General features: G+C 40.2%; 2 protein-coding genes across 2 annotated transcripts; one reads left to right on the forward strand and one right to left on the reverse strand.

Moving 5' to 3' along the window:
- Window positions 1-212: 212 nt before the first annotated feature.
- On the reverse strand, window positions 213-3,743 carry cryba1a (crystallin, beta A1a). Its single transcript, XM_049577512.1, has 6 exons — window positions 3,599-3,743; window positions 3,070-3,136; window positions 2,788-2,906; window positions 2,497-2,638; window positions 2,105-2,247; window positions 213-793 (listed from the first exon to the last, which is right to left on the reverse strand). The coding sequence occupies exons 2-6, from the start codon at window positions 3,106-3,108 to the stop codon at window positions 646-648; spliced, it is 591 nt and encodes a 196-aa protein (XP_049433469.1). The 5' UTR covers window positions 3,109-3,136; window positions 3,599-3,743; the 3' UTR covers window positions 213-645.
- Window positions 3,744-7,895: 4,152 nt separating this feature from the next.
- Window positions 7,896-13,577, forward strand: crybb1l3 (crystallin, beta B1, like 3). Its single transcript, XM_049577461.1, has 6 exons — window positions 7,896-7,959; window positions 9,208-9,281; window positions 9,371-9,489; window positions 10,095-10,227; window positions 10,732-10,874; window positions 12,621-13,577. Exons 2-6 carry the CDS (start codon window positions 9,216-9,218, stop codon window positions 12,787-12,789), a joined length of 630 nt encoding a protein of 209 aa, XP_049433418.1. The 5' UTR covers window positions 7,896-7,959; window positions 9,208-9,215; the 3' UTR covers window positions 12,790-13,577.
- Window positions 13,578-16,083: the final 2,506 nt, after the last annotated feature.

Raw genomic sequence — 16,083 nt, forward strand, 5'->3', positions numbered from 1 at the left:
GGATGTTTTTGTGTGTGTTATTTTCATATATGGAAATACAAATTTTATGTAAGACTTCCTAAAATAGAACAGACACCAGGACTAAGCTTAATGTGGGCTTGTGAGGTCCTTGTTGTGTTTAAGGTACTGCATGAATGGAGAAGCCTTCACTGCAATATCAAACTTCCCAAAAGCAAAGACTGACAATAATTGACCACTGAGCACCACAGAGGTTAGCAGCAGACTCTTGAGTTTCTGTTTATTTTATGTTGCCCATTCCTTCTTTACTGATCACTGGTAGCACCATCTTTACCCACAAATACGAGAAGCAACATGACACCTCCACCCTGCCGCCGTGAGGCCTTTAACTTCCTCCTCATCTCTCCTCAGTGGGGCGTCAGTCAGGCGTTTCTCTTCAGTGACCGTTTCTTTCCTTCCTGAACTCTTTCCATCGTTTCTCTTTAGCTTCATTTGGCAACAGAACGAAACAAAAGTGTGGTAAACATCTTGATTGTGAAGCACCGGCGGAGCGTCAGCCTCAGCTCACTGAGGTCTGACAGAGCTGGCTAAAGCTTGGAATGACTGGGTGAAGGGGGGAGGAAGAGGAGGAGGAGGAGGAGCTGGAGGAGGTAAAGAGTGAGAGGCTGGGAGGGGAGGCTGCAGGTCTCATTGCTGGATTCGACGCAGCGACTGCACCTGGAAGGACTGAGCATGGGAGCCCCACTCTCTGTAATGTTTGTACTCGCCGCCATGACGATCACACTCCATGATGTACTGGTAACCACGGTAACCTGGAAACTGATAGCACACCCAGCTGGAAGAGGAGAGAGGGAGGGGTGGAGAGGGAAAGGAAAGCAGTGGTTAATGATTGAAAATAACCACACTTCAAAACTATTTGAGAAGAGGGCAGCGGTAAAATACTACAGGTGTCTTTAAAACTGTCACTGTGAACAATTTGCTCACTCCATCATTATTTCACTATACAGTGAAATATGAAAGGTAGAGAGACACTATCAGGTTAGGCTAGTCATTTAAGATGACTTCTGTATTTCTGTCACATTTAATCAACCTAAAACTTGGATCTTGAATACAGTAGGAGCATCTGGCGGTACAGTGGTGCAGTGGTTAGCATTGTCACCTCACTGCAAGAAGGTTTCTGTTTTGAACCCAGGGTGGGGGAGCCCTTCTGTGTGGAGTTTGCATGTTTTCCCCTTGTCAGAGTGGGTTTTCACTGGTTATTCCGGCTTCCTCCCACAGTCCAAAGACATGCAAAAAAAAATTTGCAAAAAGGTGTGCATGTGAGTGTGAATGGTTGTCTGTCTCTATGTGTCAGCCCTGTGATAGTCTGGTGACCTGTCCAGGGTGTACCCTGCCTCTTGCCCAATGCCGGCTGGGATAGGCTTGTGCAAATGGTGTTGCTGTACCTCAGCAGAAGCTGTTCCTCTACTGCCGGGTACAATCAGTGTCAAACACCGTACTATCTCTATATTTTGTCACTTTCAAATGTGTTAAAAAGTGGAAAACAAGAATGTAAAAATCTGTTACGTAGGCGACATCACTGTAAACTGTTTTTGTTAAGTTTTAGTATATCATAAAAATGTCATATAAAATTCACTGTGTGTGCACTTTTCCTGTGCGACCATCAATTATTTGCTGGATCCCTAAAATAGCACTGAGTCATCAAAACTTCAAAACACCTGATCGAAGATTTTTGTTTCAAAATGCTCTAAAATGTTTCTACAAATTTTTCTTAGGGAGAATTCCCCATAGACTCTCCTTTGAGGGCTTAATTGCAGAAGGTGTCAATTCAAAATGGCTGCCCCCCCAAATGTTAAATATAGATGACTGCAAATTAAGTGACAAAATGAAGTTGCAATAAATAATGAAATACATAATATGCACCTGCGGAATGGGATCAGGTGGTTGCTGGGATGTCTGTGTTCGCACATTGTGTGGCTCTATAGCGTACCAGCATAAACAAAGTGTGTTTTACTGATATCACTGATATACTGATTTGTTTTGTTTTGCTCTATGAGTTTCAATGTTGCATGTTGGTTGATGCCAGCATTCACATGGCAGAAGCCTGTAGAGAGCAATCCATCTCAGTGCAGAGGCTGACACTTACGAGCCGCTCTGAACTTGCATGGATCCAATCTCGTTGTTGCCCCAGCCCATGGCCTGCAGAGACGGGTAGTCATCATTTATCTCCCACTGGCGTCCCATGAAGTTCTCCCTCTCAAACAAAACCATCTTGGACTCCTTGTGGTTCTGTGTGCAAGAAAAGAAAAGTCAGTTATCATATTAACCTAACATGTGTCTGAATTATGGCAGTGCATAAGGTTACAGTCTTGTTTTAGCTGTAACCAGCAGCTGGGGTAAGCCGCGCTGTGGGTTCATCACACATGAAAACCAAGTGAGTCAACTTGATGAGTCATATTTAGTGCTTTGTAACCGGAGACAGCTGAAAAGTCAGATAGAGGGTAAACAGCAAGTCTTTGGAATGGGACAGAGACTCACAGCAGAGCAGATGGGGCGGAAGGACATCATCCTCTCAATGTGGTAGGCGTTGCTGCCGCTCCACGACTCCCAGTGAGGATACTCTCCTCTCTCCAACACAAACTGCTGTCCACAGAAGCTGGAGTGCTCATATCCTGCCCAGCTGTCCCCAGCAAGCAGACAGACACATGTTCACAACACGCAGGACACTTGTAAAACAGACTGACTAACAGATCGGCTCAACATTTCAGTTGTTGCTGAATACACATGTATTAACAGATCTCTTTCCTCTACGCTCTCGGCCTAACTTACGCTCCGCACTCCACCTTCAGGGAGCGGATGTTGTCAACGCCGCACTCCATGATGTTCTGGCAGGCTGAGGTAAACTCCAGACGCTTCCCCTGGAAGTTCTCCTGGTCATAAACTGTGATCTGGAGAGGACACAAATGCATACATGTAGTATGCACATGCCACACGCACACACTGGTGTGTGTACAGACACACACACATCATTGACATCATCAGGCCAGGCATGAAATTAAAAGGAGTGTAATCTGCTTTTGTTAATCATCCGTGGCGCGACATCACACTCACCTTCCATGGTCCCAGTGGGTTGGGATTATTCAGAGCCATGCTACTGTGTGTCTCAATGCTGATTTACCTTTAGTGCAGAGAGCAGGGAGAATCATATTCATGTTCATATTAAAGGCTGATTACACATTTCAAACACAACCTGTCACCTCCCCAACATCAACTGGAGCTAATGTTCATTATCAAATGCCTTTGTGGGATGTATATTCATATTCTTTGTGAAGAATACTGACCCATATGAAAGAACAATAACTATTACATGCCGTCTGTTTGGGTGTGAAACCTTTCTTGAAGCTAACTACACACTCACACTGATGCTGCAGCTGCCGATGTAGGCACAATGCTGTTTGTTCTCCCAATGCATGGCCAGTGTGTGTGTGTGTGTGTGTGTGTGTGTGTATGCATGTGTCTGACTTCAGTCTATACATTCATGTGGCTCAGCAGAAACAACAAAGACAAAAGACACAGAGATGTTATGTGACAATGGTCGGCACAGGTCTATAGGCTGAATGGATCGAGATGGAGGGCTTACCTGACCGGCCCCAAAGAATAGCGGTGCAGTGCTCACAGGGGGCTCCACAAAAACGATGTCCTGACCCCAGAGTAAACGGACCTATTTATACATGCTGGTGCTGAAAAGCAGCTGGGCCTGTGGGTCAGGGCAGGAGTCAGCACATTGCTGCTCCAGTCATTGTTCAGCACTGAGCTGCCGGGCTTTAGTCCGCTGCCGTGGAACTGGATGGAGGGCACCGTGCCCAGTGCAGATAAGCGCAAGTTGTAAATGGTCCATGACCAGTGGGCCGGACCAAGTTCTGGCACAGCCTGGTCCAGGAAACAGATCATCACAGATGTGGATAGTCTTGCCAGTGACTCTGGTGCAAAAGGCAAAACACATTTATTGTTCAAGTGCAAAGCAAAAAAACAGAAATGTCAGACTATAAACAACATTTCAACTGTGTTGTATTTAAATTCTGGATCAAAAAACTTGTTTCAAAATGACAAAAGTGTCCAATAAACAAGCTGAGTTTGTATTTTAATAATGTACTCACTGAGTTCTTTGCACACTGCGCTGTGCTCCGTCTCCAGTCTGCACACCATGTCCACCTCAACTGACCCCACATCTCTGGTCCTGTCACCTTTTCACTCACTCCTGTATACACACATGCTCAGTCATGGACAGAGACAAGCACGCAGAGGCCTGTTCATGCAGAAACACATACACTGAGAGCATATAAAGGAGCTCACACACTTACACATCCATTTAAACACTGACAGCAGACCATGATGTCAGTATAAACTTTAAATCCTACTTTGTCATTTAATGTAATGATTTTCTTTTCTGTATGACAGTAAAAATAATTAATAATTGATAAATGAAATTATTCCAAACACTTCACATAAGCTCACAGGTCAGTGTTTTCAAAGAAGGTTCAACTTGCTGTCTAACCTCTAAACTTGTGGTAGCTTTAATAAAGTGTTATATTTCCATTGTTCATTTAAAGCTACATACAGTATACTCTTAAAGCTGTAGCTGGTAACTTTAATAAAAATAACTTGTTGTCATATTTGCTGAAACTGCCACTATATTCTGACAGTAGGACATGAGACAGATAATCTGTGGGAAAAATGAATGCTCCTCTGGTTCCTCAGAATGAAAACAACTAATCACAGCAGAGGAGTCACTAAACAGTACACTGAAATATGTTTCTGAAAACATTTGAGACAAGACATAGGCAGTGCAGTACCAGAGGCTTGATTCATACTTGATCAGCACTGCCTAGTTGGACACTGTGACCCCACTTCACCAGAGGGGACTGACATGATTGACAGCTGCGTTAGAGACTCCTCAGCTCTGATTGGTTGTTTTCAGTGTATGGCAAGCCGTTTTAACATTTAATCACGAAGTCTGACTATCCGGAATTACTATTATAGATATCTATAACGTCATTTTGACTAGTAGTAATGTCAATGTAACTAGTATGAATTTTAATTTAAGATATCTGTAACGTCATTCTGACTAGTCAAATCTGAATTACAGATATCTGTAACGTCATTTTGACTAGTCAAAACTGAATTACAGATATCTATGATGTCATTCTGACTAGTCAAAACTGAATTACAGACATCTAAAATGTCATTCTGAATAGTCAAAACTACAGTTACAGATATCTGTAATTCAGTTTTGACTAGTAAGATTCAAACTATTTTTGCCATTCATGTGTATGGGGTTTGTCATTATAGATATCTACAATTACATTATGACTATCTATAATTCCAGTTTGAGATATCTACAACATCATTTTGACTAGTCATAATTCAGTTACAGATATCTACAACGTCATTTTGACTAGTCATAATTCAGTTACAGATATATACAACGTCATTTTCACTAGTCATAATTCAGTTACAGATATCTACAACGTCATTTTGACTAGTCATAATTCGAATTCAAGATATCTACAACGTCATTCTGACTATCTGAAACTCAATTCAAGATATTTAGAAAGGACCATGTAGATATCTTCAATTGATGATAATTAAAGATATCTTGAACTTGAATTATGACTAGTCAAAATTAAATTGTAGATATCTCAAACTGGAATTACAGATATCCACAATTCAGTTGCAGATTTCCACAGTAACAATTGCAGATATCCGCAACTACATTGGAGATACCTATAATGACAAACCCCATACACATGAATGGCAAAAATAGTTTGAATCTTACTAGTCAAAACTAAATTACAGATATCTGTAATGAGAGTTTTGACTAGTCAAAATCTAATTACAGATATCTTGAATAAGAGTTTTGACTAGGCAAAATTATGTTGCAGATATCAGTAATGAATATCCAGTCTAGCAATTAAATGTTAAAACGGCTTGCCATATTCAGTGCCCTGTGGTAGATTCTAGATGTCACTGGAAGCAGTGGAAAAAGGAGAAGGAACATATTTTTTTTTATAGACTATCTGTGTTACGTATTTCTTTCAGAATACAGAGACAGTTTTGGCAAATATGGCACACAGTTATTTTTTGTAAAAGTTACCAGCTGTGGCTTTGGTACTCTGGAATCAAATAAACGTCTGAAACAGTAAATTTGTTTGAGGTTTGTTTGGGAGCAAACTGAGTGTCAGCTATAATTTGAAATATAGAAACCGTCATATCTGTGTTTTTCATTGCTTATTTAACCCTTTGAAACCTGAGCAAATTGGCTTGATTTTGGAAAAAGGCAATGAACAACTAAAGAAGAGATAACCCCCAAAACTGGCAAGAAATTAGTAGAAAAAAATTCTAATAATTTTGTAACAGAATTTTAAAATGCAATAATAAAGATGATGATTATGAATATTTTTTCCCTGTTTTTCAAAATATTTTATTTATTTGCAGTTTGTGGGACATTTACCTACCAAGTGGCTCCTTTTTTTCCTCCCATGTTTTGAAAGAAATCACACCTTTTTACCCAGGGTTCAAAGGTTTAAATACTTGTGAAAGATGTCTGAAAGCAGCATGAGAAAAGTGACGCTCCAGGTTTCAGAGGGTTTAGCAAACTGATATTTCAGTCACACACAGAAAGATGATGAGAGACATGATGTTGACATTGTCTGTCAGGTGACCTTGTACAGACCAATATAAATGTTGTTAGTGTGAATGTAGCGTGACTTGAAAAGGTAAAGATAAAACTATAACACCAGGATATATTAGCCTCAGAAACACATCTAAATCCTGTTCTTAAAATGGGGTTGGGGTAAAATTCCCCTGGCCTGCAGGACGGGCTGCATGTTGGTGGTCACACAGGTGAAAGCAGCACCAGTCCTGTGCACGAACCCTCAAACTGAGGAGTAAGAGCAGAATATTCTGAATCAGAGGGAACCTGATCAAGTTGCTTCTCTGTTCTTTCTCCCGTGTCTACTCTATAAATGTCTGAAATGGCTTACATGTTATGTGTGAGTCCTATTCTATGCTCTATAATCATTCCTTTCATAAGTTCATACTGTTAATATTTCCTCACTTTTAAAACAGCTGCATCAAAATCATTAACATGACATCAGGTGGAAATCACAATGTTCTCATGAGGTCAGTCTGTTTGCAGTTGGCTTTGCAAGCATTTAAAAGAGCATACTGCAACAGGTGTGAGATATTCATGGGCAAATAGTCTGTGGCCTTTTGGTCCTGTTAGTGTGCATGCACAAATGCGTGTGTGTATATGACATGAGTGTGTGGGTGGGGGTGTATGAGATGTGCATGTATGGATACAGCCTGTCCAGCACTATATACGCAAAACAGTGTCCGACACTCGCCTGCCCAAACAATAGAGAGATGGATGCTGCTCCTGCTGTCAGCACATTACACACACAGGGCTCAAAGGCTTGGGCCGGCTGCACCAAGGATCAATAGAAAGAGAGAGAATATGGAGGTGAAAGACAAACAGATCACAGAGAAGCTGGATGTAATGACAGAAGGGAAGGAGAGGGAAAATGGAGGAAGAGTTCAGAAAGAAAGTGAGGGACAGAATGTAAGGGTGGTGTCTGCAAAAGTAACTGTGTGCGTGTGTGTGTGTGTGTGTGTGTGTGTGTGTGCGTGTGTGAGGGTGTGGATGTGTGTGCGCGCGTGTAGAAAAGCAAACTTTCTGCTGATGGCAGTGACTGTCCCCGGTCCCCCACAATGGTGCTGGACAACAAAACAGGCAGCCGAGTCAGCACGACTTGCCTGCAGATAAGCAGCGTGACCTCTGACCTCGCACCGTGCTCCAAAGAGCTCGCAGCCAATGAGGAGTCAGAATCCAGCCTCTATAGACTCAGACTGGATGTGAATGTATATATATATCCCCGCTAACGACGCCTGCGTCCATCACTCTCTCCAAAGGTCGGTCCGTTTCAGCCTGCAATTGTAACTGTAAGTTTCCACTCTGAGGTCTCCTCACTCTTTAAGAACTGCGAGATTCATTTCATATTAAGGGGGATATTGTGGTTTTCCTGTCTACTCACTCTTGGACTGAAAGAGCCAAGAAAGGATTGGCTTGTCTCTTAAACCTTAATGTTGGACTGAATAGATGGAATATTGGCATAAAATGCAGCAGGGTATGATTTTATGTTTTAGTGCTGCTCCTCCAGAGGTGAGATGGATGAGAAAGATGTGCCAAATCCTTTATCCTAAGAAATTTGGGCAGATTAGTAGTTTGTGGCTGGTTACTGAGTGTTTTTAGTCTCATGGAGAGGACTAACTTCAGGGGATGTGATGGTAAAGTGAGAGGAAACACCACTTTGAGGATGGATTTGAAAGCAAAACATTAAAAAGAGTTCAGTTAGACTCTACTTTTACTGGAAACACAGAAAAAGAGAGAACAACTTTGTTTTACAAATGCATGCATGCAAGAGTGTAAATTTGGTTTCAGCACTGGGTGGTGGAACACATGAAATGAACAAAATCTACGCCTATGCTTGCTGAACATTATCGCAGAAATCAGCTTACTTTTTGTCCATTTTCAAATTTAAATTGGGTGAAAAGACTTGAGATTTATAGTTCAGAACATACATCCAGAAGACAGAAACATCCTGTTTCACAATATGTTTTAACCTTGAAAGTCTTGTTTTCTTTTCTGTGACTAACACTGATTTAACTTCTTACTTTGCTGCACTGATGGAGTAGTGTACTCGAGGGTTTGTAAGTGCACCATGACATCATTGTTGGGTGTGGTTACAGGTGCTCATCCAACCACAGCCATCAGTTGTGATCATTGCCAGGGGTGAAACAGACATTCAACCACAGAGGGCAGTAGAACACTTTTCAGCCTGGTGTTAGTTAACTCTTTAAAGGCGTCATTAGGATGCACATTCAGCCTGTTCTTGGTTCGTTTATTAAAGTGCATTTTCAGTATAACCATCACAAAATAATGAGACAGAAGACATACTGTTTGAAGAACTGCTTACAAAAAAAATATGAATAAATGGATTGGGCAGCTGAAGGATCCCTTCAACGACTCTTAACAAGAGGAATCCTTGTGCTCACACACCTTCCATTCTACACACCACTTGGTGTACATGCTGTATTCCAGAGAAGCAGTTATCAAGCAGTTATCACTCTCTTCATAGCCCCTCAGTGTTTTGTTCAAATGGCTAACTGACTTTGTGCTTCTCTCTCTAGACCTGATCATGTCTCACTCAGGTGCTCAAGGTAGCATTGGCAGCCACTCTGCCATTGGGCTGCGCAATTACAAGGTACTTCTACTGTTTCCCAAAACTAAAAGTATGCATTGAAAATATTGTCACCTCAGAAATAAATGCATTCAGCTTGTTTTACCTTTCAGATATACCTCTATGAATATGAGAACTTCCAAGGCCGCAGGATGGACCTGTTTGGAGAGAGCCGTAACCTGTGTGAGAAGGGTTTCGACAGAGTCGGCTCCATCAGGGTCGAGTGTGGACCGTAAGTCAACGTCATTTCAGTCATGTCAACTGATAATCTTATTTAATTCTTATTTATACTATTTTTGCATTTATATTTCACAGACTTATGCCTATTTCTCAGCATTTTATTTTTTATTTCTATTTTATTTTATTTACATATTTAGTATAATGCACATATACATATTTCTTATATTTCTTAATTTTATATTTTTCTATATTTTCTTAATATATTTTTTTCATATGTTTCTATTTGTGTTTAATATATTAGCATAGTGGGCATATTTGTACATATTTCTTTTTATTGTATTTATTTTTTTTAAATGTATTTATTTTTTTAAATATTTTTTCTATATGTGTTAAATATTGTAGCATAATCTGCATATTTGTGCTTCTTATTTTTCTAATTTTCCCATATTTTTTCTATGCGTATATATAAGAGCAACTGCAATGTGACCTTATTTATAAGTCTTCTGTTGCTGTCATGTTTTTATGAGGATGCACATGTTCTAAATATTGAGGGTGCTGCATCTCCTGACATCCCCACACCTGCCATCAAAATGTGTGATAACACTGCATATCTCCTCCCTAAGCAAAATATGTGTCTGTCTGTCTCTGTCTTTCCAGCTGGGTGGGTTACGAGCAGCAGAACATGACCGGTGAGATGTTCATGCTGGAGAAGGGAGAGTATCCCCGCTGGGACACCTGGTCCAACAGCTACAGGTGTGACCGCCTCATGTCGGTCAGGCCTGTCAAAATGGTGAGTTGGGATCAGCCTGCAGAGTTTATTTTCTGTGCCTCCTGTCTGTTGTGATTGCAAGTACTGTGTTATATCACTGTTGTCTAGCTCTGTTTGGACCTCTCGTCCGTCTCCTGCTGGCACACGGGGAAGTGCTTTTTATAAAAAGTTGCAGTTATGTGTTTATTTATAGACTCATTCCACTGCCTGTATTTTTGGATTAAGCTTTTATTAGCCACGATGCCTCAATTTAAAGATGTTCAGATTAAAAACAAGTACAAGGATTCAGTGTCTTCCCTCAGAGGTTTGGCCCTGGCCTCTAAAACATTTCTATCCAAACCCCTTAATCATTATTACACAATAATTGTATTCATGCATACTTATCTACGTTTGTTGTCTTATATCTTGTTCACTGGCTAATATCTGGGACAGAGAAAGAATCAGAAGCTGCACCGACAACATCTTCAGGCAGCATCTGTATGAGCAGTAGGTTACTGATTTAAAAGAGATGTGTGTCTCTTATAGGACCCCCAGGACCACAAGATTTGCCTGTATGAATGTCCAGGCTTCGAGGGTCGTAAGATGGAGGTGTGCGATGAGGATATCCCAAGCCTGTGGTCTTACGGCTTCCAGGACCGTGTTGCCAGCATTCAGGTCACCGGTGGAACGTAAGTGTTCCTTTTTTTATCCCTCTATGGTTGCTTCTATCTAGGTGGTGACTAATGGTCAGAGAAAGTGACTTAATCCTTCAGAGGCCCTGTGTCCTCATATGAGGACATCACATTTTGGGTTTACTTGACCTTATACTTCATTCTGTTTGACTTAGACCTGTTGTCCTCATTTGTAGACACTTTTTTGTGCCATCTAGTGGTAGTAAGAGCACAATACACTAATCCATGTTAAAACAAGATAGCAGCCATCTCTGCCAAGTCAGTCTGCAGCTAATCCCGACAAAAAAAGGAGCAAGGTACAAAACCTGATCACATTTTATGGTTGAAACTTGGTTTATTTTACTGTTGTCATGTTTGAGGACACTGGGACTTTATTATCATCTCATTTGAAGATAATGAGACTTAATCATCGTTGACAATGTTTAGTTTTTTATTCTTATCACGTCCTACTGATCCCAAAAAGCTAGGTGAAATTAAAAATGCATAACAAACAAAAGTTCGGGTCTCAGGAGGATTTTTTAAAGTGTCAAATCATCTATCGAGCAACAACAAATTGGACATTGTCAGTACTTTGCTAATAGAGTAAGCAGCCGCTCCAGGATGTTGCAATTCATGCAAATTCAATCAACCCCCGTGAATTCTGCCTTGTAATTTTGTCCAATCGCTGCAATCATCATAGCATTACATCACCAAACTCACTTCCTTGTTTCTGATAGTGAAGATGCAGACATGTGTGACACTTACCAACTAAAATTACTGCTAAAGACCATGCAAGAGAGTTCCCTGATGTTCTGCACAAAGGCAGGGTAAACTGGACACACAAGGACGATAGACAAGACAAATCACCATGACAGAGGCTGTTGCATGTGGCATGAGCAGTATAGGTGAATGCTGAGGTCTAGGGCTGCAACTAACAATTATTTTCATTGTTGACTAATCTGTCGATTATTTCTTCGATTAGTCGACTAATCATTTCATCGTTAATGTGTTAAAATGTTGAAAAATGTCGGTCTGACTCTCCCAAACCCCAAAATTATGAAAGGCAATGAGCAACTTGGTAAGAAATGTCCCTCAAATTTAAAAAAAAATTAATAAATTTAGAAAATGATTTTAAAAAAATAGGGAGAAAAGCTAGGTAAACTATATTTATTATTATTATTATTATTATTATTATTATTATTATTATTATGACATTTTAAAATTGTGTTACAGAATTATTATAATTTTTAGTCACTCTTTCCTCTTTCCTTGCTCATTCGTTTTAATTTTTCTTTTAAATTTTTTTTATTAAATTTATTTTTTTATTTTCTCTCTTTAGTAATTTCTTTACTTTTTTATTTTACTTTTTTTTTTTAAATAATTATTCTACTAATCTCTAATTTCTTTGCCTTCTTCCCATGTCTTTAAAAGAAATCAAGCCAATTTGCTCAGGGTTAGGAATAAAAAAAACAAAAAAGGCCAACTCCTTCCAAAATTACATCTTGTACGGTCCACTCCCAACTCGATGTCCTATTTCAGTATATCCTTACGTATTACCCGTTATTATACTTCAACACTGCATATGTTGTCCACAATCTCCTACTGTCATGTGCACTGAACTGCCTTACTGCGCCATACCTGTCATAAATAACTTGTGCCTGTATTCTAACACATGAATAAAGTAAATATAAACATAACTTTAGCAGTCAACTACACACATAGCTCTTTGTGGTTCACATTTGTCTCTCTCTACTCCACACACAGCTGGGTGGGTTACCAGTACCCTGGCTACCGTGGCTACCAGTATGTGTTTGAACTGGGCCCTTACAAGCACTGGAACGATTGGGGAGCCCACCACCCCCAGATCCAGTCCATCCGCAGGGTGAGAGACATGCAGACGCACCGCAGAGGCTGCTTCGAGATGACCGCATAGAGAGGAGTCCGGCAGACTGTGGGCTAACAGGAGGGAATGACACAGGGGTCAGGCTTGCCATGCTGCTAACCATCCCTTGGAAAATTCTTCAACAGCCACCTAGCCACACACAGGCTGATGGCTTTTGAATATTGTTATGCTTTTACTGGTACGGTTTGAGAGTTCTGTGGCATCGTGAACGACTGTCACAGACTTCCAGAGCAACTGTAACACTGGTAAAAACTGAAGCAATGCTCTCTGTCTACAGACCTCATAGAAAGATTATGAAAGGGGGATTAGAGGGGATTAGTTGATAGTTTGTGTTGATTAGTTTGTTTCAATGCTATTAAAACCCTTTTATTTTATTTTTATCTACTCGCCTATGTGTTTCTAGCTGACATGATGCCAATAAGCCTGCTCACCAAAGCGCTCTCCTGGGATCCACAGATTTTAGAGAGCAAAGGGATAAACAATCATATTACTCCTCACAAAGTACTACCATGGACAGCTCTCAGCTCTGCACATGCCCTGCAGTGAGTTTGCCAAGCAGAAGGAGGCACTATCTCCTCGTCTCAAAGCAAATGGCTCTCTTAAGTGACAGGAAGGTGCCGGCCAGTCTGTGATTAAACAAGAGAAAGGCGGCCTTGCAGGGTTTTGTTTTTGCAGACGTGAACATCTTGTGGCTGGCCCTTTTCAGCTCATTGATGGGGCTGTCAGGAAGATTTGCATTTTACACTTTCTCAGGGATGCTGGCATCTGGAAAGCAACTTTCCAATGAAGACAATTGAAATAAAAATATTACAAAGTCACATCTGCGTCTTTGTTTCCTTGTTTTTGTGTATTGTCTTTACTGTTCTCACACTCAGGTGTCATTTAAAGGGTCACTGCTTCTTATTTTTATTAACAGCATATTAAAGGGATATTGTGTAATGTAAAGAGAATCATCACCCAACTCTGCAGCATCTCTCAGCTCTGAACAGCATTACAGTGTCTTTCAGCTTTTTTTAGTTTTACCGACTGCTCTCATTCACCTGGCTTCCCGCAGCTGCAGGCAACTTTTATCACAATAAATAAATAAATAGATAAATAAATAAAAGTCTGATTAACCCACTGTACCCTACCTACCCATTACCAAATGACACACAGACACATTTAGAGACTAGCAGGAGCATTTTGCAGCCACAGGGCCAGATATTTCTTTCAGGTGCTGGCGGAGACCAAAACTGAGCTAAAACAAAAGACACATATTGGAATTAGGAGGTCAAATTAACGCTTGTGTTGTTCAGTGTCTGCTGAATGGGTAATTGTTTGTGATCATGGGTGGAATTTAAGATATTAGGGCCCCTGGACACAGATATGTAAGGGCCCCACCACCTCTCCTACACTGGAGCGAGACCTATGGATTTAGTGGTGGTGATCGGTCTCTGTAGTCGTTATCTTTTTGTGGATTTGTGCCTCCTTGAGGTAATTCTGTATCTTTTTTAGTTAATGTTGTGTCTCCTTCTGGTTGTTTTGGGTCATTTAATAGTTTTTTATGTCTTTTTCAGGCAAAGGTCTGTCTTTTGGGGTAATTTTGGTCATTTTGTGATCCTTTTTAGTCATTTTTATATCTCTTTGTAGTGACGTGGCATCTCTTTGTGTCTCTCTGTGGCCATTTTGTGTCTCCTTGTGGTTGTTTTGTGTCTTTTTGTCGTCGTTAGTCTCTTCAAGGTAATTTTTTGTCTTACTGAGGTAATTTTATATGGGTTTTTTTTGTCTCTTTTTCATCATTTGTGTCTCTTTCAGCTAATGTTCTGTCCTTGGTCTAATTTGAAGTCTTTTCTGGTCATTTTGTGTCACTTTGTAGTCATTTTTATGTAATTTTTTGGTTGTTTTGCATGTTTTTATAGTTATTTTGTGTCTCTTTACAGGTCCTTTGCATTTCCTTGTTTCTCTTTGTGGTCATTTGGTGTCTCATTGTGGCTGTATTGTGTCTTTTTGTAGTCAGTTGGTTCTCTTTTAAGTAATTCTGTGTCTTACTGAGGTAATTTGATGTCTTTTTTGGTCATTTTGAGTTGTTTTGTAGCCATTCTGTGTCTTCTTGTGGCTGTTCTGTGTTATTTTTGTAGTTGTTAGTGTCTTTCTCTACTAATTTAGTATCTTTGAGGTAATTTGATGTCTTTTTGATCATTTTGTGTCACTTTGTAGTGGTTTGTATGTCACTGTTTGGTTGTTTTCGCTTGTTTCTGTAGTTATTTGTGTCTCTTCGCACTTCCTTTGCATCGTTTTGTTCCTCTCTGTGGTCATTTTGTAACTCCTTGTGGCTGTTTGTGTCTTTTTGTAGTCAGTTAGGTCTCTTTGACATGGTTTGCTGTCTTTTTTGATCTCTTTGAAGTTGTCTTGCCCATTATTGTTATTGTTTTGTGTCTCTTTGTAGTTCCTTTGTATCTCTTTGTGGTCTTTTTGTGCTTCTTTTTGGTCATTTGAGTCTCCTCCAGGCTGGTAGACTATGTTTTAAAAGTTTTTCAACAGCCCATAGTTAAACATAGGAGCATATTGTACAGATATACATATAGTAAGTCATTTAAAATCGTAGGAGAAAAAACAAAACAGAAAACAAACAAGCAAACAAAACCACACTCACAAAAAAAAAAGGAAAAAACATCAGTCTATAAAAAAAGGTACATACCAAACTTACCCGACCTTGGTTACACAACTCTCACTGTCAAATATGTAGGTCACTCTGAGGGAACTTAATCCTTTTAACATATTGAAAAAAAGGACCCCAAGTATCATTAAATTTATTGGAAAACCAATAGCTGCGAGCCGAATCTTTTCAAGTCTGATAAAATATAGAATGTCCCTTATCCAGCGAGTATGAGAGGGAGGTCTCGTTGATTTACAGGTGATCAATATAAGCCGTCTGGCCAGTAGGATTGTAAAGGCTATAATATCCTTTTGGGGTTTCTTCAGGGAAGGTGGTGAAGGAGAAACACCAAATAAAGCACAAAGAACAGTCGGTTCAATTTGCTCCCCGATAACTTCTGACAGGGTAGAAAAAATATCTGTCCAATATTTGCAAAGCGAGGGACAGAGCCAGGAAGAGTGAATAAGATTTGCAGGGAACTGTTGACATGTATCACACGCTGGGGAAACATTTTCATAAATTTTTGCGAACCGAAACTTAGTGTGGTAGGTACAGTGTGCTTACATTGAATAAGTCCAATGGGCTTTTATAGAGTGATGTTGCCCCCTGGCACTTTGGGCCCATGGGGCTGTGCCTGGTAAGTCTGTTAAGTTATCCATCCATTTTTGTGAGCATGAAGACATTATGGT

This window comes from Epinephelus fuscoguttatus, linkage group LG5 (genome assembly GCF_011397635.1).
Source record: "Epinephelus fuscoguttatus linkage group LG5, E.fuscoguttatus.final_Chr_v1".
NCBI lineage: Eukaryota > Metazoa > Chordata > Actinopteri > Perciformes > Serranidae > Epinephelus > Epinephelus fuscoguttatus.

Coding starts and splice junctions, on each gene's coding strand:
- crybb1l3 (XM_049577461.1), top strand. CDS start 9,216: ATGTCTCACTCAGGTGCTCAAGGTAGCATTGGCAGCCACTCTGCCATT. Junction 9,282..9,370: donor TTGGGCTGCGCAATTACAAG/GTACTTCTACTG, acceptor TTTACCTTTCAG/ATATACCTCTATGAATATGA. Junction 9,490..10,094: donor ATCAGGGTCGAGTGTGGACC/GTAAGTCAACGT, acceptor CTGTCTTTCCAG/CTGGGTGGGTTACGAGCAGC.
- cryba1a (XM_049577512.1), bottom strand. CDS start 3,108: ATGGCTCTGAATAATCCCAACCCACTGGGACCATGGAAG. Junction 2,907..3,069: donor ACCCACTGGGACCATGGAAG/GTGAGTGTGATG, acceptor TGTCCTCTCCAG/ATCACAGTTTATGACCAGGA. Junction 2,248..2,496: donor TCCGCCCCATCTGCTCTGCT/GTGAGTCTCTGT, acceptor TCTTGCACACAG/AACCACAAGGAGTCCAAGAT.